The following is a 27,218-nucleotide window of genomic DNA, read 5'->3' on the forward strand; positions in this document are numbered from 1 at the left end:
ATCACTCCCTTTTCCCTCTGAGGCAGGCACGGCATTCCTGACTTGGACTCTCACTCTCATTTCACCTCACCTCCCGCTCCAGTTCCATCGCGTTTCATTCTGTCTACCATTCCGCCTCTCGTAGTCTCTTTCCTATTTATTTCCTCCCCATTTTCCTTCAGACTAGCATCTTCGCGGGTCTTGTTTCACGGATGTTTGAGATGAAGAAGAATGTATTTATATGTATGTTTGTATGTATGTATGTCACGTCTTATGACCGCCGTGTTGCTTGGAGAGGTGTGGAAATATACCCCCTTTCTCTTATTGATCGGTAAGATGCGTTGGAGGGTCGAAGGGTAGGAAGGGCATTGTGAGGGTACTCGTTTTGTTTTTATCACAGTAAATAAATATATAACGTAAACACACATTGAACCGATTCCCCGTAGGTGCATCTATAAGGACTACATTGACATCGACGTCTTTTTGTCACTATATCCTTCTTCAGTTTTTCCCACACGTGAACGGTTTTCCATGAACAACGAGGACGAGGAGGAGGAGGAGGAGGAGGACGATGCCGAGTGAGATGCATCCTGATCCTTTCCGCGGGGATTAAATAATATGCTAGACACATGGAACACGCGAATATTCTCCCACATTCAACGGGTTCCATTTTCCACGGGACGACAGCACAATCCAGGCATCAGTCTGCAAAGAAAAGCATATTTGCGCATAAGTGCCAAGCAGACGAGCAAGTCCGTCATTATACTCATCCGCCTTCCGGCACTGTTGGTATTGAAACTACAATGTCAATGGGATGTACTTTGTGGTGCCATCACTTGGTGCCTGTACTTGTATCCAGCCATAGAGAGGTAGAATGTCGAACATAGTTCCCTTCTCTTAGCTCCAGCATTACGTCTTCTCTGCGCAAAAGAAGCCGGCCACTCCTCTCCACTCAAGCCCAAGGATTCCGAGAAGCGCGTTTGGCATCAAGCACCATTACTTGTCGACCAAGCGTTCTAGATGCGTATTCTAGTATATTAATACTCGCGTATCCTTCTCTTCTCTGCTTCCCCCTTCTCCTCTCCCTCCCCTCCTCTACCCTCCCAGGATCCCTAATTACATACCCAATCCCCCTCCACCCATCCACCTATCCCAACAACCAACCATGGAAACCCCAAAAGCACAAAGAAAATACCAGCGACCCGCCCGCCGCCCAAAAACGCCAAAGCACCGTACGAAAACCTCAATCCGAAAGACCCTGCCTACCGAGACAGGTAACGTCCGCTCAATGCCTAAACTTGCTGAAAATGACTGCGATGATGAGGAGGACGAGGACCGTGATGATGGCGATGGTGATGATTCGATTGGTAGCCATTCTGCGCCAGGGAAAGGGAGTCGTTAGCAGGTGTCCGGTACATCCGCATTAGAACGGCCACCACGATCTACGCGTGGAGATCAACACCAGGAGAGACAAGATCCAACACAGAAAAAAAGTGAGGGAGCAAAGGCAAAGAGGAATCAACTCACCTTCTCGCCATCCCCCTCAACGTCTTGATACTCCGATCCGCATACCCCTCACTCTCGAGCAGCACCGCCCTAGAATGCACAATCTGCTCCCTCTGCCTCTGCAGATCCCCCAATGTCCCCGCCCCAATCTCCTCCGTCTCGAGCGCAATCCGCTGACTCTCCCTCAACCGCTGACTCGACCGGCCCAAGCGTTCCGTACCAGATAACAACTGCTGCCTCTGCGCGAGTTGCGCGTCCGCCCCGCCCCCAGCTTCCGGGTCGTCCGTATACCGCGACCCGAACAGCGCGCGCCGGTCCGAACTGAGCGACGCCAGTTTGCGCTTCGCCGCATCCACGTCCGACTGGAGGTTGCGGAACCGCGCGTTGACTTTGCTCTTCTGCGGCGCGGGCACGTTGGCCTTTTCCAGCTGCATCTGGCCCAGCAGCTCCGACGCTTCCTCGAGGGCGCGCTCGGCGCGCGAGATGCCGGCTTTGCGGGGCTCGGCCGTTAGGTCCGGGAGCGAGTCGAGTTGTTGCGTCAGGTCGGCGAGGACGAGTTTGAGCTCGGCTTCGTAGGAGATGAAGCGCTCGGTGCCGGCTTCGGAGTCGATAAGGTCGGCCATGGTGGGTGATGGTGCTGTCGGAAGTCGAATTGCTAGACTGCTAGGTACTGGGTGTGTGTGCCTGGGTTCCGAACGTCGAATGCTGACCGTGAACGAAATTCCAAGCGCAAACAGGCTGTAATGAAAGGCGGGAGTGTGTTTGTACCCAACCCAGGGGGGCAAAAGGAAGCGTGGCCGGCTTTGCTATCTCTTAACTGAGAGACGTGTGTGCGTGCCTGGCGGGAGATGGTGAGGCTGGATAAAGAGGTGACGTCCCCAATCTCGGCCGCCAAGCAGGAGGTCAGCCCTACAGGTGGTTCGTATCGGAGGTCACGTGTTATCACTCATTCCTTTCAACAATGATGTTGTGGTGTAAGGTCATTATTGTGATGTAGATGCTGATAAAAATGATCCAAGGGCCCACAATATTTCCGGTAGCAACTCCCAACACCAAACTTATTTTTGGCAGACAATCAAGCATCCCCGATACCAACACCATGACCCATGCATAAAAGATCCATGCTCTCCACGGAGTAGGTGAACAACCCACACCTGAAAAGCAGAAAAAGTGCTTCATCTCCCGAGTCTCAGAAGCGGTGGTTACCGGAGGCCAACTGCTCGATCCAGGTGCTGTCGAGCTTGCCTGATACTGTGTACGGAGTAGATCGGTGGGCAAAGCAGTCATCCTGTATCCAAAAGAGCGGCAATGCTGTGACGAAGAAGACGCATTTATCGATCTATCGGGCATGCCTGTACTCCCTATGCGGGCTCCCTCATAGACCTTCATTTGAATGGTAGATTGAAGCAACCGCAGCATCACTTCCTCCATCCATCTCCCTCCCCCTCATGTTAACGCTTCCACATGCTCTTTTGTCATCCACCTCCAAATCATCACAGACATATTGACATCGGGCACTTGCCAAGAATCCGTGGGTGAACTTGTGCGGCCAGTAAGGGACCATTTTTATCATTTCATAGGATCGCTGCCATTTGTTCCGACCCGTTAAGATGCCCGCAAATCGTAACCTGAATGATCCGAGAAGAAACTCCACCCTTCCACCCAGTTCCCACGCACCACTCTAGACCTCGGCGATTTCACGGAGACGACGGATCGTGGACCTCGTGGCGGCCGCAGCGGGGGTACTAACAAGGAAGTGTGTCAGCTTGACTATTCATCAAATGATTACGGCGATGGCGGGCTCAGAAGGGAGCATTGGTTTAGGGTGGGAGTTGAGGCCATATAACCGATTTCGACTTCGTTTGTTCGAGTGCTAGTATGCGAAGGGCAGTCTTACGAGACGGTGTAGGCGCCACCGGCGGTGGTCTTCTTGCAGGACCGGCATTCCCAGATACCAACGGCCTTTCTCTTGACAGCGTTCTTGCCGCAGAATGTGCATGTGTAACTATCCGTCCTATCAGTCGAGGCCATTCATCCGAATATAGAAGTCAAATTCTCTCGTTCGGAGGCAGGAAGAATTACCGGGCGTGTTGTGAAATCTGTCAAAACGGCGCCATTAGCTTTGGGTTCTCGTGCTGGAAACTGGAGCGGTGCTGCGATTGAGGCAAGCAACGCGACAGAACATACCTCCATCTTCTTCACCTGCTTACGGAGCGAGGCGCCGTAGCGCGTGCCGTATTTACCGGTGATGCCGACCTTCTTGGTGCGCTTCGACATGTTGCTGGTGTTGTCGAGGGGATCTGGAGTTCGGGGTGTCGAAAGTTGAGGTTGGTCGAAAATCCGTGTGGTGTTCTTGCAAAGGCTTGGCGGATCGCTTAAGCGTCGCGGAAGATAATTGTGCCGTTCCGCCCTTCTGGGGGACCTCCTTTATACCATCGCAATCAAACGATTATAAAAGAGTCTCAGAAATAGATGACGGCAACGCATTGATATTAAGATCAACCGTTCGAGCAGTCTGAGCGATGAATTGACAGACCGAAGTGGGATCGAATTCAAATAACCCAGAACCGCATCAATCACTCGTGCACACCCAATAGCAATCCGGATAACCCTCTAATAATAAGGTCCAAAAACCTCAGTAATAAATATAAACAAGTAATGGTTCCCGTCCACCACCCTTATGCTATACCCGGTCGTAAATTCATGGGAATACACATGCCAATACCCAACCACCGCTCTATCAGAGAATGCAAGAGAAGAGGAAGAGATAAAATCCGTGCAATCGTTATGTTCCGTGACGCCAACTGTCCGCCTCCGTATGCGCTTGATACGCGAAGAATGGCTCCGTTCAGCCGAGCTTTTCGCCCAAATATGCCCATGTCTTGCCAATTTACGTCGACTTCCTGGTCGTAGCAACACTCTCATCCAATTGAAAACCTTCGTCTAAAACTTGTCGGTATACCAGTATTGGTCTGGCGGCGGGGTTTATGCACTCCCATTAGTCTCCTGATGCTTTGCCGAGCTGCCCTTTCCTCGCCAGGTACTCACCGCCGGAATATCGGCCTTGAGTCTCTCTTCCTGGGTGGAGTATGCCTTTGGTGTCAACTTGATTAGGGTATGCAGCGGAACTTCCATCCAGGGGCTTTGTTCTTGCGGTACGTTCATGAAGTAGGCGTATATGCAGCGGAGGATCGCCTGGTGCGTTACAATCAGGATATTCTCGCTCCGCTCCAGCTCCATAATGATGGGTTCCAGACGGATGACTACGTCCCGGTACGATTCGCCGCCTAGATACCGGTAGTTGTACTTGTCTTCGTCGCGCTGCCTGAAATCTTCGGGATACTGCTCCTCTATCTCGGCGTAGGTGAGGCCGTCGCAAACACCAGAGTCCAGCTCATCGAGGGCTTTCCACTCGAGTTTCTCGAAGGGAAGGAAGCGTGCAGTTTGGATTGTCCGCTTCAGGGTCGAGGTCCACACGGTCAGTTTGCGCCCATCGCCAACTGATTTGGCGACCAGCCCTGGCAAAGCATGCGCATAGGCTTCGCCACGTTCGGAGAGATCGGCATCTCCTCCTATCTTGCCGGTAAGGTTGTACTGGGATTCGCCGTGCTGCAAACCGTTAGTCTGAATCGTCGACTGAATGACTTGGAGCGAACTTACTCTTGATAACCAGATGGACCTTGGCTTGATATGTAGGTTCATCAAGTAGTAAACGACCCGACTCTGGAGGTAGTCCTGAATCTTGTTGATGATGACTTGCTTTCCGACATCGATCAGCTTGACATAGGTAAGATCGGCCTCGTCCTCATCAATCGTCTGGTACACCTTTTCGTAATTCCGGATGCGGTTGCGGAAATCGGCAGCAGCCACCTCGGGATCCTGTCCAATGTAGTCTGGCGAAGTGGTCTTGACCTCGAGGATATTGCTCATGATCAAGTCTTCGTCGTCACACTTTGATTCGACGAACAAGGCGTGTATGTTTTCCTTGTCACAACGTTCCTGTATCCACCGTCGGCGAGCCTTTGTCGAGTTGGTGGCATCCAATATTGCAATCAAGCCCCTTCCCTCTGCGAACCACTTGCACATGTCATTCACAGCGGCTTCGGCGGCAGCTTTCCGCAGCCGCTCTCCCTCGGGGTTCGACTGGTCGAAGAATTCGGCGGGCGGATTGGGCGTGGCGGTGCGGCGATACTGACCCACATTGAAGGTCTTCGCTTTTATGGACAGCCAGTGTAGGTAGCGGACCACTGCAGGATTATATGAGCGCCAAGTCCCCGACTCAAACCATGAATGACATACCCTTTGTTGCAATGAGACTCTTGCCGCGGGCGGGCAAGCCGACCATGACGACGCATATGCGCGTATCTTCAGCCTGGACGCCGATACCGTTAGTGGTTCTGTGAGGTTTGATCAGATCGCCAGTAGGGACTTTGCGCATATTATGCACAAAAACGCCGTTGGATTCCATGGCCTTGAGTAGTGAGCCTCAGCTCGTCGATATCCGAGGGGTAATCAAAGCTTCCACAGTGGTGCAAGGCCAGGCCAGAGTAGGAAGATGGAGTCTGGATGCAGCTAGGAGGAGCTTCTTGAGAGGTGCCGTGCGCCGTAGTCTATGAAATCCCCAGCGCACAGTATGCAGAAATGGTGCGGAGCGCCGCTGAATCACAGAGAGTTGAACAATTTGGCAGGAAGTTGACAGGAAGTTGACAGGAAGTTGAGGGCAGCGACTATCGGAATGGCGGACGTGGGGTTGCGGAACTGTCTGTGGTTTGGCTCGGCTCTTGTGAAGCGAGGAGAGAGCAGAAAGGTAGACCCCGCATCTAGGTACTCAGAGCTCCGTAGTAGCAAGACGGTGGTGAGGTGGTGAGGTTCTCCTTCGGCTAGTCGAGATCTGGGGTAGGAGTGATTTTCTGAAGAATGTCCAAAAAGGGCAGTCCTGTCCCTTTCTGTGCCCAGGTGGAGTTGCCGGTGCACGTGTGCTTGCAGGTGTTTGGGCAGCGTCCAGCAACCAGCTCGGCTACCAGCTCCGGGAAAAGCCCAAGGTTCAAATAACCAGCTCAGTCCAGGATACGCGCAGAGGATAGAAGACGTTGGCTTCTTGCAGCCGCTCAGAAGGTGTGCAGCGCAAACGGACTTGGGTGAATCGTCGTGCCACGAGTAGGTGTCGTGTGCTGCAGCTGGCGGTGCAAAGGTGACGCCACACGACACCCTCCCAAGACCGACGATTTCCAAACGCAAAGGACCAGGTGGAGTCTTTTTTGGCCAGCAGGTGGTTTTGCCCCCTTTGGCCCCGTTGTGCCCGGGACCTCCCGAATGCCTGTACCAGGCCCATTCATAGGGTGCGAACGGGACCGAGGGATATACTGACTGATGGAACGCGCCGGAGGATTCCAAGGTTCAGACACAGAGATGGCCGAAAACGGACGCCGCGGGGCCCAGTGGAAAGGAATGATAGAAAAGTTTGCATATTAGATGAAGAGTACGCACCGTGGAAATGGAATAATTCCTCGCCCGGGTGAACCCCATTGCGGTTGCAGATGCGCTGGTGCCGGGGCTGTCCGTCATTGTCACCGCTGGAGCGCCGGCCTTGGGGCAATTGCGGGGTTGGAGGCTTGTTGAGGAGGCGGCGCGTTCCCCTCGGGTCCTTTTGCACGTACTGCGAGGTACAGACGCGTATACACGAGCGTGGTTATGTTGTTGATGCAGGTGGTGCTTGATGCGAGGAGGGATGACGAGGAGGGGTCGTCGTCGTCTCGGACGTGCCTGCTGGAATCAATGGATTATTTAAATATTATTCAGGGGGGCTGAGATCGAAGAAAAGCAACCGTCATCACATTGCCTCCTCTGCTTTGTCATGTACATGCTAGTTACTCGCAGCACACAAGATTCCGTGCTCACCCATTGCATTGCTTTGGCGATAGATGATCCATTACTCGGTTCCGTGCTCCTGCCTTATTTACCAAATACTATACGATTCGGGGATATTTTGTTAATGACATTGCCAGCGCCTTCACATCTAAAACTGCGTCGACTATGGGTATATAAAAAACAAACATGCTAACCCCACCAGAACCGAAATCCGCTGCTAACCACACAACCATGAGCCGCCCAGATACCTGTGACATCGTCTGAAATAAATGCCTTCTCAACTCAATCAAGCATGCAACGCTGTCGTTTCGTTCGCTCTTCGTACATCCCCTCCCCTGGTCAGACTCAAGAGTGCTCGACTGGCCTCCAGCCGCTTCTTCAGCGCCTCAGCAGTGCGTTCCTGTCCCCGAGTCCCCAAGCCTTCGTCCACCCATCGGATGGAATGGATCATGAAGCTGAGCCCGTCGTGCGTCGTGCTCTTCCTGCTACTGATCCCATACTCGACGCTCTTCTCATACTGTTCTAGACGAGGCAAAATCAGGAGATCGATATAAAGTTCCATGTCAACTGGCGGCGTCACAGGAGCCGCCGGCTTCTTCATAAGCTGATCCTCGACGTCCGCCGGGTCATTCGGTGCTGTAATTCGAGGGTCCAGCAGCTTCACGTCGACGCTTTCATCCCACTCCCCCCGGATCCACCCAGAGTGTATCGCAACCGCAAGCGGATCCGAGTCATCGCGGTAGACTCCGGCCCCCCAGAGATGCCGTTGCAGGACAATCTGCTGCCTCTGGCGAGACTTCAGATAGTACCGTGGAATTCGGCACGTGACGATGCAGTTGATCGGGTTCCGGTTGAAGGCTGGCAATGGTTTGGGCTTGGACGCAAAGTGGAATACTTCATCCACTGCCGAATTGGGCTTGGGAAGAACAGGCACAGCCTCGTAGAGGTAGGATCCTAGGTGGTGGCGTGGGTACCGTGCCGCTTCATCCAAGACGGGTTTGATATCATGCACTTTCGCGGCGAGCTTGGGCGACGGAAGCTGCACCGGCTGGCTAGCTCGCGGTGCGTGGTGATGGTGGTGCGGTGCGGCGTGATGGTGGTGATGGTGATGTGAAGGGGCTCCATTCAGAGGGAGATTCGGATACCTCGCGCCATTCAAAGGCGTAGTACTCTTTGGTGCCACGTGCAGCGGACCCTCCTCTTCCGCTCGATGAGGGACGTGATGATGGCTATGGTGGTCAGCACTGCCTCGCATAGAACACTCAACAAGCAAAACTTACTGATGTACATAGACATGATGGTGGTGATGATGTCCCGCGTGGCTGCTCTTGTTGCGTTTGGACCCGCGCCCTGAAGGGGTCCCCCTTCCCTCCGCGCCTTCAGTATCCATTCCGCCTTCTTCATCCTTGACCCTCTTGGGTTTCCTGCCATTTTGCGAATTGACTCTCTGAAGTCGCAGGTCAAAGTCCAAAGTAGAGGGCATGTTTTCCGGTCCGCCGTGAGGGCCGTGGGGCATGGGGCTCTGCCTGGACGGCGTGGAGCTGCCGAGTCCACTGCCCAAACCGGAAAACATGCGGCCAAATTCGCTTTTAATACCAGGATCCTTGCCGATGGAAACAGGCTGCGCCTGCGCCCCTTGAACAGCCTGCGGTAGCGGAGATGCACGACCGGTCCTACGGTTTGCTTCAGGCCCGAGAGCCAAGATATGTCTGTTTTGCACCTCATCTCCAATCCTTCTGCCCTGCTCGTAGGGAGTTCGCCCTGGGTAGGCGATTCCCCCGGAAGACAGAGAACGCGTGAGCTGTTCGGACTTCTGGCGCTCATTAGCGTGCGGGTCCGATGTAGGAGGAGCATGATATTGCTCCACGACACGATGATTCAGATGGTCCAGACTCCGACCGCGAACCATTTCCTCGGCAGCATGGTGGCCGTATGGATGGGACCCTTGTGACGGTCCAGAGTAACCTCCATAGCCTCGATACAACGGAGACGGCTCTTCCCGCCGCGTCTCAGTCATTTCGGGCGCGGTAGCCTCCGGTGCGGAATGGCGCCAATGGCTCCGCGGAGATTGAGTCGACGCGGAGGCGGTACGGGAATCACGAGGCGGGCTGAAGACGGCATGCGACAAGGGCTGTACTGTCACCGCACGGTCACGGTCGCCAGAAGCTTGCTGCGAGGGACCTAGTATCTCCGCCACGTTCGGCCTGCTGTGTTGAGCTTCACCGAGCGTGCGTCGACGCTCTTCGAAGGGGCCGTAGGCGTTGCGGCTGCCGCCGCCGCTGCCAAAGGCGCCATAAAGTGACCTCGAACCTTGGGCGACATGGCCTGCAGGTTCTTGTGGCTGGCTACTGGGTCGAGGGGGAGCTCCAGCGGGTGATTCCCGACGACCCCTTGTATGTGCCTCATTTGGCGAAGAACCGTAAGGGCGCGCCTCCTGAAAGACCATGGGCTTGTACGGTTGTGGCGTCTGATGCGATGCGGGGCGACCTTGGTCAGGAGAGCCAAGGGTGTTGTGCGGCCGCGGGGGCGAGCCAGCAGGATAACCATACCCCTCGGATGGTCGTGAAGCAGGGTTGGAGTACATGTGTCGATCGGGAGAAGGTTGTCGCCGGAAAGGCGGCAAGTCTGCTCGGGATACAGACGGAAGGCCTCGTCTAGGTGATGGTGGCTGCATACCACTGGGATGGGATGATGAGGGTGGATTGGTGGGGCCACCAGGAGGTGACGAATGTGACTGTGTGTTATGAGGGGGTGCACCGGTGTCACCAATGCCGATAATGGATGAGATGGACATGCTGCTTCCTGGCCGATGTCCTGGACCTAGCCCGGGCGGATCTCGCGGTCCTCCAAGATTATTTAAGGCGAGAGGCGTGCGCAGCCCCTGGGGAGCATGACTCTGTTGCTGCTGCGGCGAAGCTGGCGGCGGCGGCATGTGTGATCGAGAGAATGGAGGAGGCGGAGGAGGCGGCGGAGGATGATCGTGCGACGGCGGATCTTTGGCGGTCCGTTGAGAGGGCAGCGAGCCTCGTGACGTGGGGAGCTCCCCTCGGAAGGAGCTCGGTGGGCTCGCAGCAGCGCCGGCGGACTGTTTACGATGAGGGTCGTAGCCGTAGAGCGGCTGTCTAGGGACGTTTTGCGCGTTGCTCATGGATGGAGGAGGTGGAGGGCCGGGTTGGTGACCGGGGGGAGGAGGATGGGGAGCATGGTGGTGAGGAGGGTGGGAAGCTTGAGCTCCCTGGACTGTTGCTGCTGAAACGCGACGATCGTCAGTTTAGTGCATGGCAGAAAGCGGACTAGCGGCAAGGACAAGGGTGTTGGGGGATCTGTGCGCGCGGCCAGCGGGATTCCTTCGATGACGAGAAAATGGTTGCGAGATGAGATGGAAAGCTTTCGCTGCCGAGGCACGCGCACACTTGACGTAGCCAAGGGAGCCGCGCCTGGCGAGACGGTGATGCGAACAGGATGCTGGTCGACGTGCTGTAGGATTCGCTAGCCGCAGCGGACCGGCGAACGGGCAACGGGCGACGTGGCTCTCGAAGCGCGGAGAGGAGGGGCTGCAATCCGGCTGTTCCCTTGCCTGGGGACTGTCCGGAAAGAGGACGAACATACCTGTATTTCCCCAACCAGGGCGTCTGTCGTCGGGGTGTTGATGTGGCCCTTCTCCCACGTTGATCCCGTAGCTGCTTCTGCGGGCATGGTGGGCTGTTCCGGGTAGGAAAGGGTCGCGTCGCGGCGAGGGATAGGGATCGGCGGTGAAGGCAGCGTGCACAGTCGGCTGCGGCTGGGACGCAGGAGGGTATCCGGCGAAGGATGGCGGCGGCGGAGGGGGAGGAGGTGCCTGCGACGACTGCGACGACTGCAACGACTGCTGCTGAGGAGGATGGTTCGGGTTGTGTATCAGAGTGCGTTCGGAAGGGGCCCGGGGGTAGGGGTGGGGAGCGCGTGAGTCCATTTCTGTGCTGTTTGCGATTTTTGGTATGGGCAGAGGCAGGAAAGGACAGGCGAGTGGAGGGAGGAGGAAAGGACTTTAGCAGCGGCACTGGAGGGCTGTCATGGTTGCGGGGGGGGCAGAGTGCGGAAGGGTACGGATAGTGGTGTAGGAAGAAGAAAGAGTACTGTTAGGCGGAGCAGAGGAGAAATGCTTGCAGCTCTCGAGGGAAGGAGAGTGAAGAGTGAAGAGAGCAGGTGGGCAAGACCAGCACGACCAGCAGAGCAGACAAGGACCAGCAAGGGCCAGGCCAAGAGACAGGGGGCGGTGAAGGCTGCATGGCCACCAGGAACCATCCCTGCCGCCCTCCGCACCGTTTGAACAAACAAGCGTGAATGATGCTGACTGTTCAATCTTGTCCTGTGGTACAGAGTACAGAAGAGTAACTGGAAGAATGAGAGAGGCTAGATGTGCCTCAGTGAGTGGTCCATTTTATCCGTCATGTCCATCTGTACATGGACATCATTCATCCACGACTCTCTCTCTCTCTCTCTCTCCATCTTTCTCTCATGAGCAAGCGTGAAATTCCTCCAAAATATCCATCGCAGCGGCCGGGGCTCCACCTGGGCACTAGCCGCGCGCATGGACTCAAGCTGGGGACCGCGCCCACCCGACCCGACCTCGGGAACTGCCATTCATCTCCCGAGATCCCGTGACGTCGATACCTCCAGATGTCCCAAGGTCCTTCTTAACCTCAACATTCTATGAGGCAGTTCCACGCCGAGCCACTCTCAAACCCCCAACAAGCTGCCGTCGCTCATGCGGCGTAGCTCCAGCTCACTCATGTAGCTGAGCATCACCGTCAGTCCCCCACAGGAGAATGACCACCTTTCCAATGCCAGGATCTCCTGCTGCCTCTTGGGCTGTCTATCGTGCACGCCTCAAGGCTGCCTTTGCAGGTGCAGACCACCGCGTCTATATCGCCTTTTGGCTCTTTGGTACGCTTTGCCATGTGCTCCACCTCTGCACGTCTAGTCTGACTTCCCAGGCCTCCTCAACAATCTCCTCTACGTCGTCGTGCTCTCCGCTGCCCTCGACCTCGTAGGCCCAGCTGTCCCCAAGGGAGTCGTCCTCCTCGCCGATGTCGTCCCCTCCTTCGTCACTAAACTATGCGCCCCATACTTCATACACCTCATCCCCTACCGTGTTCGCATCTTCATCTTCGTCGCCCTGTCAACATGTGGCATGCTCGTCATTGCCCTGACCCCGCCCCTGCACGACCCTCGCACCATTGCCATCAAGATGTTCGGCGTCATACTCGCCAGCCTTAGCAGCGGAGCCGGAGAGCTCAGTTTTCTGGGACTAACACATTACTATGGCCATTTTGCTTTAGCCGCGTGGGGGAGCGGCACGGGCGGTGCTGGTCTCATTGGTGCTGGCGCCTATGCAATTGCAACCACGACGTTACAGATCAGTGTGCGAACAAGCTTGCTATTCTTCTCTCTTCTCCCTTTCATTATGATCATCAGCTTCTTCCTCATCCTGCCCTTGGGACCCCTTCGCACCTCGTACGCAAAACTCGCTCAATACGAAACCATCGACGAGCCAGAAAGTCAGCATTATCACCCATCGCACTCACAAAGCTCGCCCCAACTCCCCTTGGACGAACCAGAGCACGAAGACCTCCTCTCCTCCATCCGCTCCACCCCGGACTTCACGTCCCTCCCCTCGCGCCAATCCTCCGCCTGGAAAACCTTCAAAGCCAACCTCCGCCGTTCTCGTGGCCTCTTCTTCCCCTTCATGTTCCCCCTCCTCCTCGTCTACATTGCCGAATACACAATCAACCAAGGCGTCGCACCTACCTTACTCTTTCCGCTCGAGTCGAGCCCCTTTGACGAGTACAGGTCGTTTTATTCGACGTACAATGCCATCTATCAAGTCGGCGTCTTCCTATCAAGGTCGTCGACACCCTTCTTCAGAGTGCATCACTTGTATCTGCCGTCTCTGCTGCAGGTGGGGAACTTAATCCTGCTCACCATGCATGCCATGTTCGACTTCATCCCCCACTTTTACATCGTCTGCATCGTCATCTTCTGGGAGGGCCTCCTCGGTGGGCTAGTCTATGTGTGAGTACCCAGACCCATATTTATACCGCTCCACCTTTCCGGATCCGTATCTGTGGATGTTGACTGAGTTGCAGCTCTACCTTTGCCGAGATCCAAGACACGGTCCCCGAGCAGGACCGCGAATTCAGTCTCGCTGCCACCAGCGTCAGCGACTCTGGAGGCATCATGTGCGCGGGCTTCATCAGCATGGCCCTGGAGGTGTGGTTGTGCGGGTGGCAGGTTAGACATGGGCGGCGGTATTGCAAGATGGGCTAGTGAAGAGGGGAAATGGAATGTTAGAAATTTCGACAATTTCGACAAAATCGATACGCTGTCTTTGCGCTGGAGAGCGCGTACCTGGAGAGGCTGAGATGATGATTCTGCGGAAGAGTACCGTTCCCACATTGGCCTGTGTTTGCACGATTGAGAGCCAGCGGCCTATGCTACTTTTCTCCCGCCTGGCTGCCAAGAGGGACCGACGCCGCACGAATCGTCGTCCCTCACGACGAAACACAGACGCAGGAGTTCAGACGTCCTCGGAACGTGGACTGCAACTATGCCGACAATGTCTAGGGTCGATTGTGGTACCTCTGTCTCGTGCGGAGAAAAGAAATCGAGGGAAAGGAAGAGCAAAAAGGGAAAAGGAAGAGGGCTTTGCGATGGTGTCGAACAAGGGATGAAGGGGGAACCAGGGAAGGCAGGTCGTCCTAGGCTCGAACAAGGGGATTGGGAATGAACTTGGGAAGTAGGACTCTCTTTACTCCGCATCAGGGGCAAGCATGGTTGGATTTTATGCTGAAGTCAGTAACCTCGAGTTGCTTGAGAGAGATTATGCTGTCTGGCTGCCGGACCGGCAAATGCGCATGTCTAGGTTCACAAAGTAAATTGTCTTTTCGCCCCTCTCATCCTCCTCAATAGCTACCCTCGAAACATGTAAAATACACATCGTCTAACTCCCCGTACGCTGAAAATGCCATCCAATGCACGCACAAACATCTCTGTCTGCGTATATCTATACATCTTCTACAACGTCTCTCTGAGCAGCTTGTTCATCTTGGCCATCTTGGACGACACAGAGAGGTCAATGGTGCGGTCGCCAATCTCGACAATCAGCCCGCCGCGGATGTCCGGGTTGACCTTGGACACGACCTTGAGCTTCTTGCCCTGGCCGACGTACTGCGATTTGGACACGGCGGATTCGAGGCGGGAGAGTGTTCGGTTGTCGAGGGGCTGAAGTGTTGGTGTTAGACTTGTGCGTACGTAGAGAAACTGTAAGGAGGATAGGAGGGAGGGATGCAGAGGGGTCCGTGGATGCGCAGGGAAACCTACCTGAGCGCTGGTAACAGTCAACTCGACCTCCCCACGGTACGCGCCCATGAGCACAGCAAACTTCTCCACAACCCCCTCCAGCACACCCAACCTGTTGTTCTCCGCCAGCGTGGCGAGGAAGTTCTTGACCACGCCGTCCTTATCCGGGCCAATGTGCTTGCTCAGCTCGGCAACCACCTGCTGCTTGTCCGTCGCGGAGAGCGTAGGCGCAGCCAGCACCTGCGCGAGCTTGGCGTCCTTCTTGAAGACGGAGGCGAGCGTCTCGAGCGACTTGGCCGTGGGCTCGAGGGCGCTGGTTTTCGCGGCGGCGGTGTACTGTGGGGATTGGTTAGATGGTGGTCTTCATCATCGTGTTCGGCCTGACAAGGTGATCAAGGATGGGTGCGGGAAAATATCTCCCAGGTCAATGGAGAATCCACATTGACCCTTTCATCCCGCCAACCCACCCCAATTGAATACTAAAAAATGAGGAATCTCGTACCAGAGCGCTGGCATACGTGCCATCGATGCCGAAGAGAGCGACAGGTGGCTTGGTCGACGTGGTGCTCGGTGCAGCGGCAGCGGCGTAGCTTCGGGCCCATGCGGAGCGGGCAGCGAGGGGAGCGCGGGGCGCTGAGGAGCGCAGAGCGGCGCTGGCGACCCGGCTGGTGTACATCGTGGGTTGGCGGTGATGAATGAGTGCGTAGTTGCGGGAGAGGGTGCGTTGGAGGCTTGCGTACAGAGTAGAGGTGATGTTGAGATCTTTTGCTCGGCAAGCTGGAGGAAGGCTTGGCGGGGTGTCGGGTGCAGGGGAGTGGGTTTGCCGACTCGAAGAGGAACAACACCACATCAGTCGTCATGGAGATCGCAAGAGATATACCGGATTGGCTTTGGAATACCTGTCGTTGGGATTGAGAGGCCTTATAAAGGGCCCAATCGAGCATTTGGTCCCGAAACTCGTTGGACATGCTGAACAAAAGGTCCATAAATCTGACAAGCTAACAGACTCACTCGATGAAGCAGCAATAAACAGCTCTCTAACAGTAGTGTTGAATCCACTATGTACCAACTTCTCTTCTCTGGGGATCGATTTCCCACAAACTCAAGATCACGCTAACACTATGACAGTGAATCTCAGTTGTACTCACCCTTTCACATTTCCAGGCGTCCGGTTCTATCGACCGACCTCATCCTCATTCATCCTACACAGCGCTCAACGTCTCACAAATCACCCTTATCTGACACCGTCAAAGCCATGCAGGTATCGGTGAAGCCTAGCTACAAATGTGTGACTCTACCAGCCGAAGTCTACTTCACCTTCACTTTCCCGTCCATATATCAGTGCCTCCCACCCTCCATGACTCCCCCTTCACGCCTACGATCCTCCCCATAGCATCTCAGCATCGTCAGTTCTTTCTTCGCATTCTTGAAGATAAACAGCAGGATCATCTACAATGGCAACTTGCGAGGCACCATCTACTCCCCCACGTCTCCGAACCCCGGATGCAGTAGAGCAGCAGCCGCAGTTGTTGACCCCTCCACTGACCGGAGGCTTCAAGAAGCATGTTCGCTTCCTCGACGAGCTCAATGACCGGGTCACCAAGAACTACATTGGCGGCAAGCAGCTCCAACCAGGCTACCTCTCGCCAGTCTACAAGACCTCGGTCCCTGGAATCGACGCTCCTCCCAGCACTCCGTCCGCCGAAACCTCAGCAGCTGCCAACGCCTCCAGAGCCAACGTCGAGGCTCAGGGTGAAGCCGAAATCGAGAACAGCCAACCCTTCCCCTTCATGCTTCTCCCCCTCCATATCCGCACCCGCATCTACACCCTCCTCCTCACCGTCCCCGGCCTCCTCTGCGCCCGCCAAAACCGCACTCCAGGCTCCTACGCCACAGGCGCCTACATCGGCTGCGACGAGCGCCACCTTCTTCCCGGAATCTCCTTCGTCCTGCACCAGCACGCCGTCGATGGCATGAAATCTCGCTTCTCCCGCGCTCCTTACACCAACGTCGCGATCCTAAGGACCAGTAGCGAAGTCTATGCCGAAGCGAGGGAGATTCTGTATGCCGGGAATGAGTGGGAGATGGCTAATTTGACGCGCGAGACAGCACCCCCGGTCGACTATGGTGTTAAGCTGTTTCCGCCGGGCGTGAGCAGGATGGTGCGTCGCATTACCCTGAAGGCCAGGGCGCTGTATGGGTTTAGGTATATCCTGCGAGAGGGAGGGTATGCCAAACTGAAGAACGTGTATCGTGGGTTGGAGCAGTTGACGCTTGTGCTGGAGGTGGAGAACTTGAACAAGGGCATTGGGAGGAAGCTGGGGAGGGCCGACGGGGACGAGGTGTGGGAGGTATATGTGCAGCGCGTGAAGAAGGTCATGGAGCGGGAGATCTTTGATGGGCAGGGGTCGAGGAAGGCGATTCCGGGGTGGATTGCGTTCAAGGTGATGTTCCCTGGGGACGTGTTTGGGGAAGAGGAGAAAGGGGAGGATGAAGAAGAGTGGAACAAGTGGACGACGAAGAAGGCTGCGAAGGAGGCGTTTGAGCTCTTCAAGAAGGCTACTGCTGCTTGATGGTGTGCTGCGCACTCCTCCGCGTATCGGTCACCGTTCTTCATACGCACGAGCCCGGGGAACATTATGGATATACGGCGTACAGCATGATGCGCAATATGAGGAGGACTCTACATGGAGGCACAGGGAATTCAGAAAGCTCCCCGTCAATCTCGACTTCTGTTATCCTACTCGAACAGTCGCGTGGAAATTGATGGGGTTGCTATGGGGCCAGGTGGTACCGACAGGTTTCTTTCTTTTCTAGTATACTTAAGAGAGTTTGTGACTTGAAAGCGTCTTCTGGTTATATAAGTGTACATTGCGCAGTGGGTGGAAGGCTCAACGCGGAACAAATGGATCTCTGCAATGAAACGTTTTCATGACGAATGTGCGTTAACTTCATCTTCCACAATGGTGGCCTGGAAAAACGTAAGGAGCACGTAAGGCGATGACCTTTGCCCTGCCAGGTGCAATATTTATCCTATCAAAAGTCAAACATGAAGGGACTTGTGCGAAGAAATCCCATGACCGAATGCGTCCCATCATGCAAAAGTGATTAACGCATAATTTCATAGCAAGTCGTGGTATCTAAAGAAGTGGCATTATCCTGCCAGGTTCATTCATGGCATTGGATCTATGACCAGATACACGAATGAACACCCATTTTGACCCGACCGATGCCCCAAAGAATTGCCCGATATCCTCGTCCCCGCCTTTAGTGCTTCCTGAGCAGACGCTGGTAGAAAGCGAGCTCATCACCTTCAAGGATGTAGCCATCAACACGACCGCTCTGGCCGGGCCTGGAGGAGACAACGGCGTACAGACGACCAGCCTCGAACTGCTTCTCCAACGCGCTCTCAACCTTTCCAGAGGCCTTGAAGCGTTCCGCCTGCTTCTTCTCGACAGCGTTGGACTTCTTCTTCTCCTCCTCTTTCTCGGCACCCTTGGCCTGCTTCTTGCGACCGAGAGGCTGGCCGTAGTGGGCCTCGAACCATTGCCTGAACGGAGCAGCGTCAATCTGGACGACAGCGGACTTGGTGAGGGTGTTCGTGCGGACGAGCTCGTTGTTGGAGGGGTGGTAGACGACAGCAATCACGCGGGTCTTCTTGGCGATGCCCTCGGAGCCCCAGGAGTAGTTGCCCGAGTCGAGACGAAGAGCGCGGAATTTGCGGTTGCCGCCACGGGTGCGGACAAGATGGATACGCTTTGGTCCAATACGGGTATTGGACGGCTGGCGACCCTTCTCGAAAGCCCTAAAGTCATGTTAGACATGACTTGTAGAAGCGATCGGGTTATGCATACCTCTTCTTGCGATAGTATGCGCGCTTCGCGCCAGAGGCGGAGCGTTTGTGGCGAGAGTCTCTGGAGATACTGCACGTTGTCAGCGGCCGTCATGAGTGAAGAAGGTGAAGTAAGTGCGAATATACCCCATGATTGCGTTTGGTCAGAAGACTTCTGTACAAATCTGTCAGCACGGTTCCGTATGACCCCATCAGATATCCCTCCAAAGTGAGAGCCATGCGCTTGAAGGATGCCAGTATGTTTCCTGATCCTCCCCACAACTCCGAAGCTTTTCTCGACAATCGTAGGCGATCGGTTCGGATGATTCGATAATTGCATCGGAGGTAGCGGAAGGTTCAAGGAAACGCGCTGCAGTTCCTCGGACGGCGTAGCCATCGCAATGGCAGGAAAAATTGATCCATCGTTGTACTGACCTTGATATGGGTGTCTTCTGGGCAATCCTTTTTGTCGTCGGGGTTGTGGAGGTCGCGGTTGAGGGCAAGTCTGTGATCGGTCGTCGAAATTCAGAAGTGGCCCAGCTAAGCGAGCCACTTTTGGCACTAGTGAATCTTGGCATTAGACCCGTAGTTCGAGGAGGACATTGCTCCCCAGGGCCGTACCCAAGTTTACCATGACCGGGAACTTCGCACCAGGCTCTTCTCCAAGATGTCTTGATGCTTCTCTGCCTATTATTCCTACGGTGATGTTGAGGCCTCTTGGATGGCTCCAGGCCGAACTTTGGAAGGTTGTTTACTATCGTCCCGTCCAACGGTTACTCCGACTTCATCAGGCACTTCCTCCACTTTTTACCTTTACCCTAAACCTTTGTATCAATCGGATATCCCCATTGTTATTCTGTCCTTCCCCATTCACTCTTTACTCTCTGTTTATATCGTGGTACATCTGCCGAAATGCATCACTTCTCGGCATCACACGAGTACAAACTGGGCAACTGCATACTGACCTTGCACAGAACTACCTCGGCGACCTCTCAATCCCGGAAACGGTCAACAAGACGCACTCTTCTACGTAAGCCTCAGTGATACCAATACTTGTGTGCAAGCGCCTATTCCTATCAAATTCAGCGTTGGCAACCTGCATCGAGAGGCTCGAACTGGGGACGCTGCAGTATCCGTGCCTCTCGTTTCTGTCCCTATAGCAGAAAAGCAGTGTCAGCCTTTACCACTGCGAAATCTGCTCATCATGTATGCATACTTTGTCTTGGGCGGGACGGAAGAGATATACCACAATGCGCACCCCATGCGGCCAAGTGTTCTCTCTATCACCCGAGCGCTCGAGTGCTTGACAATTTCAACATGGACTCTCCGGATAAGATCCCAATCGCTCGTTAAACATAAATACCTCTGGAGCTGCAGGTGTACGACGACTGGATCGAAGACTAATCAATGCGATGGATGCCACGACAAAGTGGCTCATTCCAAATCCTCACGATTCTTCCAGTATTGACGCTTGTATACCCCGAACAGTGAGCACGTTTCTGGTGGGATTCTCGATGCATCATCTCAAGCTGCAGGGTCATATGATGCCGTTGACGACGGCAATTATTGGCTCATGGTGGAGCGGCTGATTGACAGAACCCTGGCACGGCCCGCAGCCCCGGCTATAACTGTGAACTGTATGGCCTCCAGAAGCCACAGGCCGAAGTTCACTCAAGACAAGGAAATGGTTTGGAGATTTCCCTTGTTGAGGTGCGCCAGATCGCATGGCCCTGCTAGATGCCAGGTTGGGCACCAGCGCGGCGCTTCCTTGAACAGATATGTGTTGTGCTCATCCGCCCGAACACATTTGAAGAGGTAGAGTTGATCGCACTGATGCAGTGGATCCTACCACCCGCCGCCCTCGAAGGATTCAATACTTTGTACTGCGGCCGGAGACCCCGTTTGGCCAAATATTCCTGCTTGTTGCCCGCTCCCCTGTGTATCCAAACCGCTGGAGATGTTCTCATGGCTGGCCGCTCCTGTGGTATACTCCCGGGCCAGGATTCGGCAGCGGTAGAAGGGCCAGGTTCACTGCGACTAACCAGTTGACGTATCGCAAGCCATCATTGTTCGCGTACAATTTACCCCGTACAACGGGCAATCCCCAATGGGCATAGACACCCCGCCAAATGCTTATGCCAACCTAATCAACGGCAATCTATAATTTCTATATAATAGACTTCTCGACTATCTCTCATTCAACAGCCGCAGTGTCTTGATTGCGGCGGGAGCTTCGCGGAGAATTCTCGTCCAATGTACTTTGATTGCGTTTCATGGCCTTCATAATCCCAGGACATCAGGTACGGTTAATCGTAATTCCTCACTACCCAAGCCCCAAAACGCGTGTTCGTTCTTTTTGATATTCTCTTCTCCTTTGTCATAGCAGATCTGTACCCTCTCGCCACCATCATCATGTCTTCCACTCATCAGAAGAGGAGGAGTAATGCTTTACCTTTTCTATGCCGCACACTATGTATATGGGCAATATGTGCCCAAACGGGTGCTACTCTTCCACAAGCTGGTATGCCGTTTCGCGCTGTTTTGGGCCTTCTTGGGAATCCCGCTCACGTATGACTTAGCAACAAACAGTGGCGCATCACCAGATAGCACTTCAACCGAACTCGCACTTGTACCACGTATGAAAGCCCGTAGCTCGCCATTCAAGAGCTACCTGAACTGACCATGTGCCGCTTTCGAACAAACAGAACTATCCCCGACCAATCTGATATCTTCACAACGGCCTCCTGGTTTAATACCTTCGCAAAATCCTCCGGGCCTGATACCATCACAGAGACCACCCGGGCTAATACCCTCACAAGTCCCTGCAGAGTCGATATCCTCTGAGCTTGTGTCAGTCGCAATTCCCTCGCAGGTTCCATCCGGAATCATTGCATCACAGTCGCCTCCAGATATAATCCCATCACAGTCTCCAACAGCTATTATCTCAACGCAAGAACCAGGTTTGATACCGTCGAAGGCCCCGAGCGGTCTAATCCCATCGGGTTTAATCCCATCTGGCACACCACAATCCGGAATAATACCGTCGCAAAGCGGAATCATTCCCACGCTCATTGCAACGTCGGCGGTAGGCACCGCTTCAGGGGCTCCCAATGTTTCCCTGACACCCATGCCATCATGGTCGACGGATGAACCCCTTAGGCCCATACCAGCGCCAACCACGGCGCCGGGCGATCCTAACGGACATCATGAGATACCGGAGCCCGGTTTCAGTATAACGGGCCCGTGCAGAGGCTGCTCGCCAGTGATAGAGATAACTGCCACAGGCTTTGATGACGTGCCTCCGTCGCCAATTGCCGAACATGAAGGGCCTTCCTCGCCGTTAGGTCCTGCAGAGCCTCCCAAAGCTACCATTACAATAGGACCTTCCCCAATCATTGTCAGCCAGGAGCCGACTGGGTCGAATTTCATCATCGACAAATCCACAACAGTAACGCCCGGCCAGACCATTACGCTAGACAAAACACCCGTTGTAATCCAAACCTCTGCTGGCAGAACCGAAGTCATCGTCGTAGCTCCCACAGGCACAAACACCATTCCACTGACACCGAGCAACCCGGAACCCTTCCGACAGATCATAACCGACCGGCCACTCCTCTCCCCAATCACCATTGGAACGCGAACCATCACCGCGAATCCAGCGTCACAATACGTCCTTGACGGTCAAACCCTGCTGCCAGGCGGGCCGGCCCTCACGGTCGACGGAACCACCCTCTCGCTCCTCCCCTCCGCAACCGCAATCGTCGTTAACGACGTCACCTCGACCCTTAGCCAGATCTACGGCGCCGTTTTCACGACCACCGCCGCGCCCCTACTCACGCTCAACAACGAGATCTACACCGCAAATCGTGCCGGATACTTCGTCCTCGCGCCGGGTACCACGCTCATTCCCGGCGGACCGGCAGTGACCATTTCAGGCACGACGATAAGTTTGGTACCGAAGGGCACTGCGGCCATCATCCAGGGGTCGACGAGCTTCATTGAGCCCGTGACTACGGTGGTGACATTGACCAGAGGAGGTGGCAATTATGTGGGCAGTGGAAACGTCGTGACGTCCATTATACCAGCAAATCCACCGCAGTCGACGAGTAAGCGTGGAGCGGCTGGGACTGTGAGTGTGCCGATGAGTGCTGGGACCGAGGGCTGGCTGGAGGGACTGCTTTTGCTCGTTATGATGGGATTTGGCGGGTTGGCTGCTTGGCTGTGAAGTCAAAATAGTTTGGGAAAGAAAGTGCAGTGGGGTGCTTGACATGAGTATATATGTATTATGAGGATACCCTTATGGCGTTTCGAGGAAAACATGGGGGGTAAATGGCGTTGGAACGGATTTGGAATAGGATGAGCTTCATGGAGATAGCATAATATTGGCTATGTCTTCGATATCCAAATTTCGCATTCTTTGGGAATGCCCATATCGCCTTGACCTTATGCCCCAGATGCGCAACCAATCTATAAACCAACCCAAACGCCGAATATGCACAACAGCCCCTCCAACGCACAACAGTCTATCCCGTAATCTCAATCTCCGCCGCCCTAACGTGCTCCTTGGTCGTCCTCCCCAGCCCCTCCTTCGCATAAAAATCCATCGGATACAGATTCCTCCCCTCCCTCCTCAACCGTTCCCCTTCCCCCTCCCTCTCCTCCAACCACGGCGCCTCCCTCACCCCCAAAGCAACAAGCGCCTCGTACGGACTCAACAGCGGCCTCGGAAACGCATACCCCCAATCGATACTCAACCTGGGACACGCAATCTGCACCCACGCCTCTACATCATCCATCATAGCCAGTTTTCCCGGGAAGATTTCCGACAACAGGAGGTTGATGCATTTTATTCCCCGACGCCTGAGTTCGTTCTCGATGAGCGTGAGGGTGTGCGGATTTCCCTGGCGACCTAGCGAGCCCAGGATGATGCCCCAGGTGCGCGCCTTTCTCGCAGTGAGGATCGCGGTCCGGCGGAGCGAGTACAGCGATTCGTGCTCGTAGGTTTCGTGCGTGAGGCGTCGCGAGTACGGGTCGTAGCGGTATGCGGGTAAGGAAGGGTTGGCGATCATGGCGCTTTCGAGGTGGAAGCGGCCGTCGCCTAGGTAGAGGAGGAGATCGGGGACGACGTCCTCTTTGCCTTTGGAGCTGAGTTGGCCCGGCTTGATGGGCAAAGAGGGTGAGGTGCAGCCTAGGATCTCGCCTTTGGATAAGGGCGCGATTTGAGGGACGATCGGGGTGTAGCCTTCACGGCGGAGGAGGGGGACGATGCCGTGGATGGTGGCGTTGAATTGGATGGTTCCTACCAACGCTATGGTCTTGCCCGTGGGGAAGTTTTGCGTTATGGTGTTGAGGAGGTGCTGGGTGTCGATGGTGATGGAGACGAAGATGTAGAGCGTGGCGATTTTGGTGACGGCGACGGGGATGAGGCAGCTGTGCGCGTAGTGGATGAGCAGATCGCAGCCCAGGGCTCTTGCGGTGAAGTCGTCGATGCAGCAGGCGCCGTAGGTTACGTCGCCCATTATCAGGGTGGAGATGCCGGGACAGAAGCGGGTGAGGATGTCGGAGATGGTGGTTGCGAAGAGGAGGAGACCCTCGGGGAATTGGAGAGTGACATTTTTCGCGCCAGAAGTTCGTATCCTGTGTATGCATTTGTGGATCTCGAAGTTGTAGTTCGGTGGGAGGAGAGCGATGGCATCGTTGATGTCTTGATCGTGGAGGATGGATTCGGGGATTGTATTCAAGGCTCGAGCGGTTCGACGAGGTTGTGGAGCTGCAGAACAGGAATGAATTAGTTTAGCTCTCTTCATAGTGGGCGACAACTTCCGGGAGTCTCACACCTTGTACTGCAGTGCTGTCCTCGATGTTGGTGTTGGGGTCTGTCGGCGAAGTCGTCGCCTTCTCCGCTGTCTTCCTGCCCACGAAGCGGCGCTTTGGTTGTCTCGGGACCACCGGGGGCTCGCCAACTAAGCCATCTTCGGCCGACGGTCCTAGGTTCGTTGCTGCTCTGTCTTCCTCCATGTTGGGTGTGTTGTGAGTTGCGGTGGTTCTGGCGTTGTACGGAACGTGGGGTTACAAAAAGTTCCCACGTTCCCCGCCACAAAACCCAACACCACCACAAATCAACCTCGATTCGAGGACGCAGCAACTATAACCAGCTGGAAGAACTAAGTAACCCTTCCATCCGCCGCACGCTGTTTTGTGTCAAATCAATCAGTTTCGTGCAGAGATTCAGCGACGACAGCATCAAGTCCCGTCGAAACTGGAGGAACTGCCCTAGGGTAGCGGGTATGGTAACGAGTACAGCTTCTAATGACCGACTAGAAATCTATATATCAACTAGTTTCCGACCTTCTTACAGAAGACTTCCGCGGTTATGGTGACGTCCAACAACTGTATCGTGGCAGAATGGGAGTGTGTATAGTATAGATGAGGCAGGCTGTAGGTTGAGACATACCAATCCGCTGTCACGACAAAGGGAACATTCCGCTATCGAGCAATACGGCATGATGGAATGCACGTTAGTTACGGACATTATCTTAACCCTGAAAGCCTAATCCTCGTAAGATTTACCGGATAATGACTTCCCATTGACACCACAGGCAGAAGGCGTGCCGGCTGCTAGGATCTGCTAAGCAAAACCGGCCGTCGAAATGCTTCTTTCTGATGATCATCACGCCATGCTCCACCATCTTCATGTCATGTCGACGAAGGTGAATTCTCCCAAGAAGAGGGCAAGAAGCTCGAGCTCCTCTCCTGTTGCGTGGGTATTTTACAAGAACCGCGATTAGCACTTAGACGCCCGATGCAGGGCCACGAACGTAGATTGAGACCAGTTAGGTCCGAACCACAAACGAAATCAAGAAACCTCTTCAACCATCCTGCCCCCATACGGCCGATTCGATGGTTTGGCGATATCTCCGGCGAACATGCTGCCTACAGGAGCTTGCATCCACTCTTCGGGAACACCCATACGAGCTCCGGAAGCGTTCTGTATATAGCGAACATAGAGGGGATTGGGCTTCTCGCGTTCAGGCTCTTCCTCATTCTCGGAGGGTACAATCTCCTGAATGGCCTTTCGTCCGCGTTTCGGAGGCTGCTTCTTGAGTAGGCGGTTGATCGTGTCCATCTATGAATGTTAATATATGTTACAATCTGTAGCCACTCTAGGTTCGTAGAATGAGCCCACCTTTTCTTCTTCGTTTCGCTTTTCACTGAGATTCTTCCGTCGACGTGCCATCTCTGCACGGCGGATAGCGTGCTCTTCAGCTGTGAGATGTTTCTTCTTCTGAGCCTCTGTGGTTGCTGTTAGCAAAGATCGTAACACACGGAAGTAACGTCTTGTACGCACCGTTAGATAAGGCCATCAAACCAATGTCGCTGTCCTCTATGTGCATGGCCCGTTGCCGCCGTGTCAACTTGCTGAGATCAGGTGTCTGGTCCCGACTCTCGTCTTCGCTCTCCATACCCTCATCTTCATCCTCCTCTTCATTCTGATCCATCGGTTCCTCATCCTCCTCATCTTCGGCATCCTCATCCTCGCCCTCTTCTTCTTCTTCATCCTCCTCCTCTTCCACCTCTTCTTCCGACTCCGGTTCAGAGAGCTCCTCGTCATCGTCGTCGTCGTCTGCCATGACCATCTCCTTAGCCTCCACAGAGTCCTGCGGTTTACTGATGCTGGGCTTGCGCACTCCGTGATTGTTTGTGGCAACGATACGCGGCGCTGGTGTCACATCGTCGTCATCTTCTTCGCCTTCTGCATCGACATCCTCCTCATCGTCCTCGCCTTCGGCGTCTTCCTCTTCCTCTTCTTCTTCCTCCTCCTCATCTACATCCATAGCCTCAGCTTCCTCGACCTCTTCCTCCTCATCCTCACTCTCGACCTCGCGTACGACCCGGCTTGTCCGGGCGCGTTTCCCGGAAACGATATTCTCCGCGCTTACTGCGGTTTTGGAGGTGGCGCCACCCGTTGCCTTTCTCAGTTTATTCGGCGAAGCTTTAATTGTGAGATATATGGACTGGCGAGGATGCTCGGGGGACGAACGTTCTATAACGGCTGCTGGCGGAGGCTGGGTCGCAGTTCCCCGCCTCGGGCGAGTCGTGGTAGCTGTCGGGACAGCACTGCGAGCTGTTAGATTGGCGCGCGAACGCAGTCGAGGCATGGTAGCGGTATGGTTTGTATGGAGGCGAGCGGTTTATTTCAGAAGGCACGGATGTAGTAATCTCGAGTCGAGAAAAGGCGGGAGGATTGCGACCGTGTGGCACAGGTTGTAGGGGAGGGGTGACGTGAAGGGGGTGCGGGTGTCGATTGCAGCGCGGTTGTTGGCGAAAGCTTGCAACCGCTTGTACAACGGGTCGTACTTGGCGACCAATGTGAAGGGTCTCGTGTCAGCCACATACCTGCTCTGATAGCTGATGTCTTTGACGTCCGCTCCATCATTATAGTCGTCGGAATCGGAGCTGATGCGCCGTAAGCGTTTCGCCGCACGATCTGCCATTGGAGGCGTCTTGAGGAAAATTAAAATGCGGAACAAATCAGATTAATAGAAGGATGCAATGCACATGAAATAATACAAGATGCGATACGCGCGACGGAGACTTGTTGGCGGAGGTTTGCTTGGTCGCTTCCGCTCCGCTCAGACCTCCGGAGCTGCCCAGTGGATTCGCTCGCGCCCGCAATCTAAGCCAAGCCTAA

The 27,218-nt window shown here is 54.7% G+C and overlaps 12 protein-coding genes across 12 annotated transcripts; 3 read left to right on the forward strand and 9 right to left on the reverse strand.

Annotated features, from left to right (window-relative positions):
* Positions 1-1,220: 1,220 nt before the first annotated feature.
* Positions 1,221-2,359, reverse strand: EI97DRAFT_432532 (vesicle transport v-snare protein). Its single transcript, XM_033798184.1, has 2 exons — positions 1,507-2,359; positions 1,221-1,355 (listed from the first exon to the last, which is right to left on the reverse strand). Exons 1-2 carry the CDS (start codon positions 2,106-2,108, stop codon positions 1,265-1,267), a joined length of 693 nt encoding a protein of 230 aa, XP_033655215.1. The 5' UTR covers positions 2,109-2,359; the 3' UTR covers positions 1,221-1,264.
* Positions 2,360-2,740: 381 nt separating this feature from the next.
* Positions 2,741-3,781, reverse strand: EI97DRAFT_432533 (ribosomal protein L37ae). The gene is made up of 3 exons (XM_033798185.1): positions 3,659-3,781; positions 3,383-3,499; positions 2,741-3,230 (listed from the first exon to the last, which is right to left on the reverse strand). Exons 1-3 carry the CDS (start codon positions 3,760-3,762, stop codon positions 3,167-3,169), a joined length of 285 nt encoding a protein of 94 aa, XP_033655216.1. The 5' UTR covers positions 3,763-3,781; the 3' UTR covers positions 2,741-3,166.
* A 689-nt stretch (positions 3,782-4,470) lies between these two features.
* Positions 4,471-5,953, reverse strand: EI97DRAFT_457664 (fructose-2,6-bisphosphatase-like protein; the record flags this gene model as incomplete). The annotated part of the gene is made up of 3 exons (XM_033800840.1): positions 4,471-5,094; positions 5,146-5,732; positions 5,785-5,953. 3 exons carry the CDS (start codon positions 5,951-5,953, stop codon positions 4,471-4,473), a joined length of 1,380 nt encoding a protein of 459 aa, XP_033655217.1.
* Positions 5,954-7,390: 1,437 nt separating this feature from the next.
* On the reverse strand, positions 7,391-11,531 carry EI97DRAFT_432535 (Rxt3-domain-containing protein). The gene is made up of 3 exons (XM_033798186.1): positions 10,963-11,531; positions 8,634-10,602; positions 7,391-8,582 (listed from the first exon to the last, which is right to left on the reverse strand). Exons 1-3 carry the CDS (start codon positions 11,303-11,305, stop codon positions 7,640-7,642), a joined length of 3,255 nt encoding a protein of 1,084 aa, XP_033655218.1. The 5' UTR covers positions 11,306-11,531; the 3' UTR covers positions 7,391-7,639.
* A 548-nt stretch (positions 11,532-12,079) lies between these two features.
* On the forward strand, positions 12,080-13,545 carry EI97DRAFT_301634 (batten's disease protein Cln3). The gene is made up of 2 exons (XM_033794538.1): positions 12,080-12,279; positions 12,330-13,545. The coding sequence occupies exons 1-2, from the start codon at positions 12,162-12,164 to the stop codon at positions 13,409-13,411; spliced, it is 1,200 nt and encodes a 399-aa protein (XP_033655219.1). The 5' UTR covers positions 12,080-12,161; the 3' UTR covers positions 13,412-13,545.
* Positions 13,546-14,169: 624 nt separating this feature from the next.
* EI97DRAFT_432537 (OSCP-domain-containing protein) lies at positions 14,170-15,444 on the reverse strand. Its single transcript, XM_033798187.1, has 3 exons — positions 15,197-15,444; positions 14,716-15,030; positions 14,170-14,616 (listed from the first exon to the last, which is right to left on the reverse strand). The coding sequence occupies exons 1-3, from the start codon at positions 15,368-15,370 to the stop codon at positions 14,410-14,412; spliced, it is 696 nt and encodes a 231-aa protein (XP_033655220.1). The 5' UTR covers positions 15,371-15,444; the 3' UTR covers positions 14,170-14,409.
* A 1,022-nt stretch (positions 15,445-16,466) lies between these two features.
* On the forward strand, positions 16,467-17,180 carry EI97DRAFT_353479 (uncharacterized protein; the record flags this gene model as incomplete). The annotated part of the gene is made up of 1 exon (XM_033794868.1): positions 16,467-17,180. A coding segment is annotated over one exon (714 nt), but the record flags the coding sequence as incomplete, so codon positions are not given.
* Positions 17,181-17,706: 526 nt separating this feature from the next.
* On the reverse strand, positions 17,707-18,994 carry EI97DRAFT_432540 (ribosomal protein S8e). The gene is made up of 4 exons (XM_033798188.1): positions 18,962-18,994; positions 18,674-18,701; positions 18,549-18,617; positions 17,707-18,499 (listed from the first exon to the last, which is right to left on the reverse strand). Exons 2-4 carry the CDS (start codon positions 18,676-18,678, stop codon positions 17,962-17,964), a joined length of 612 nt encoding a protein of 203 aa, XP_033655222.1. The 5' UTR covers positions 18,679-18,701; positions 18,962-18,994; the 3' UTR covers positions 17,707-17,961.
* A 1,716-nt stretch (positions 18,995-20,710) lies between these two features.
* Positions 20,711-22,906, forward strand: EI97DRAFT_301473 (uncharacterized protein). The gene is made up of 3 exons (XM_033794537.1): positions 20,711-21,047; positions 21,106-21,162; positions 21,232-22,906. The coding sequence occupies exons 1-3, from the start codon at positions 20,939-20,941 to the stop codon at positions 22,749-22,751; spliced, it is 1,686 nt and encodes a 561-aa protein (XP_033655223.1). The 5' UTR covers positions 20,711-20,938; the 3' UTR covers positions 22,752-22,906.
* A 5-nt stretch (positions 22,907-22,911) lies between these two features.
* EI97DRAFT_396673 (uncharacterized protein) lies at positions 22,912-24,583 on the reverse strand. The gene is made up of 2 exons (XM_033796346.1): positions 24,364-24,583; positions 22,912-24,296 (listed from the first exon to the last, which is right to left on the reverse strand). Exons 1-2 carry the CDS (start codon positions 24,542-24,544, stop codon positions 23,050-23,052), a joined length of 1,428 nt encoding a protein of 475 aa, XP_033655224.1. The 5' UTR covers positions 24,545-24,583; the 3' UTR covers positions 22,912-23,049.
* Positions 24,584-25,144: 561 nt separating this feature from the next.
* On the reverse strand, positions 25,145-26,871 carry EI97DRAFT_301293 (uncharacterized protein). The gene is made up of 3 exons (XM_033794536.1): positions 25,875-26,871; positions 25,713-25,819; positions 25,145-25,652 (listed from the first exon to the last, which is right to left on the reverse strand). The coding sequence occupies exons 1-3, from the start codon at positions 26,683-26,685 to the stop codon at positions 25,383-25,385; spliced, it is 1,188 nt and encodes a 395-aa protein (XP_033655225.1). The 5' UTR covers positions 26,686-26,871; the 3' UTR covers positions 25,145-25,382.
* Positions 26,483-27,055, reverse strand: EI97DRAFT_432544 (uncharacterized protein; the record flags this gene model as incomplete). The annotated part of the gene is made up of 2 exons (XM_033798189.1): positions 26,564-27,055; positions 26,483-26,519 (listed from the first exon to the last, which is right to left on the reverse strand). A coding segment is annotated over exon 1 (298 nt), but the record flags the coding sequence as incomplete, so codon positions are not given.
* Between the last annotated feature and the right edge of the window lie 163 nt (positions 27,056-27,218).

The sequence above is a fragment of the Westerdykella ornata genome (genome assembly GCF_010094085.1).
Source record: "Westerdykella ornata strain CBS 379.55 unplaced genomic scaffold EI97scaffold_7, whole genome shotgun sequence".
Classification (NCBI taxonomy): Eukaryota; Fungi; Ascomycota; class Dothideomycetes; order Pleosporales; family Sporormiaceae; genus Westerdykella; species Westerdykella ornata.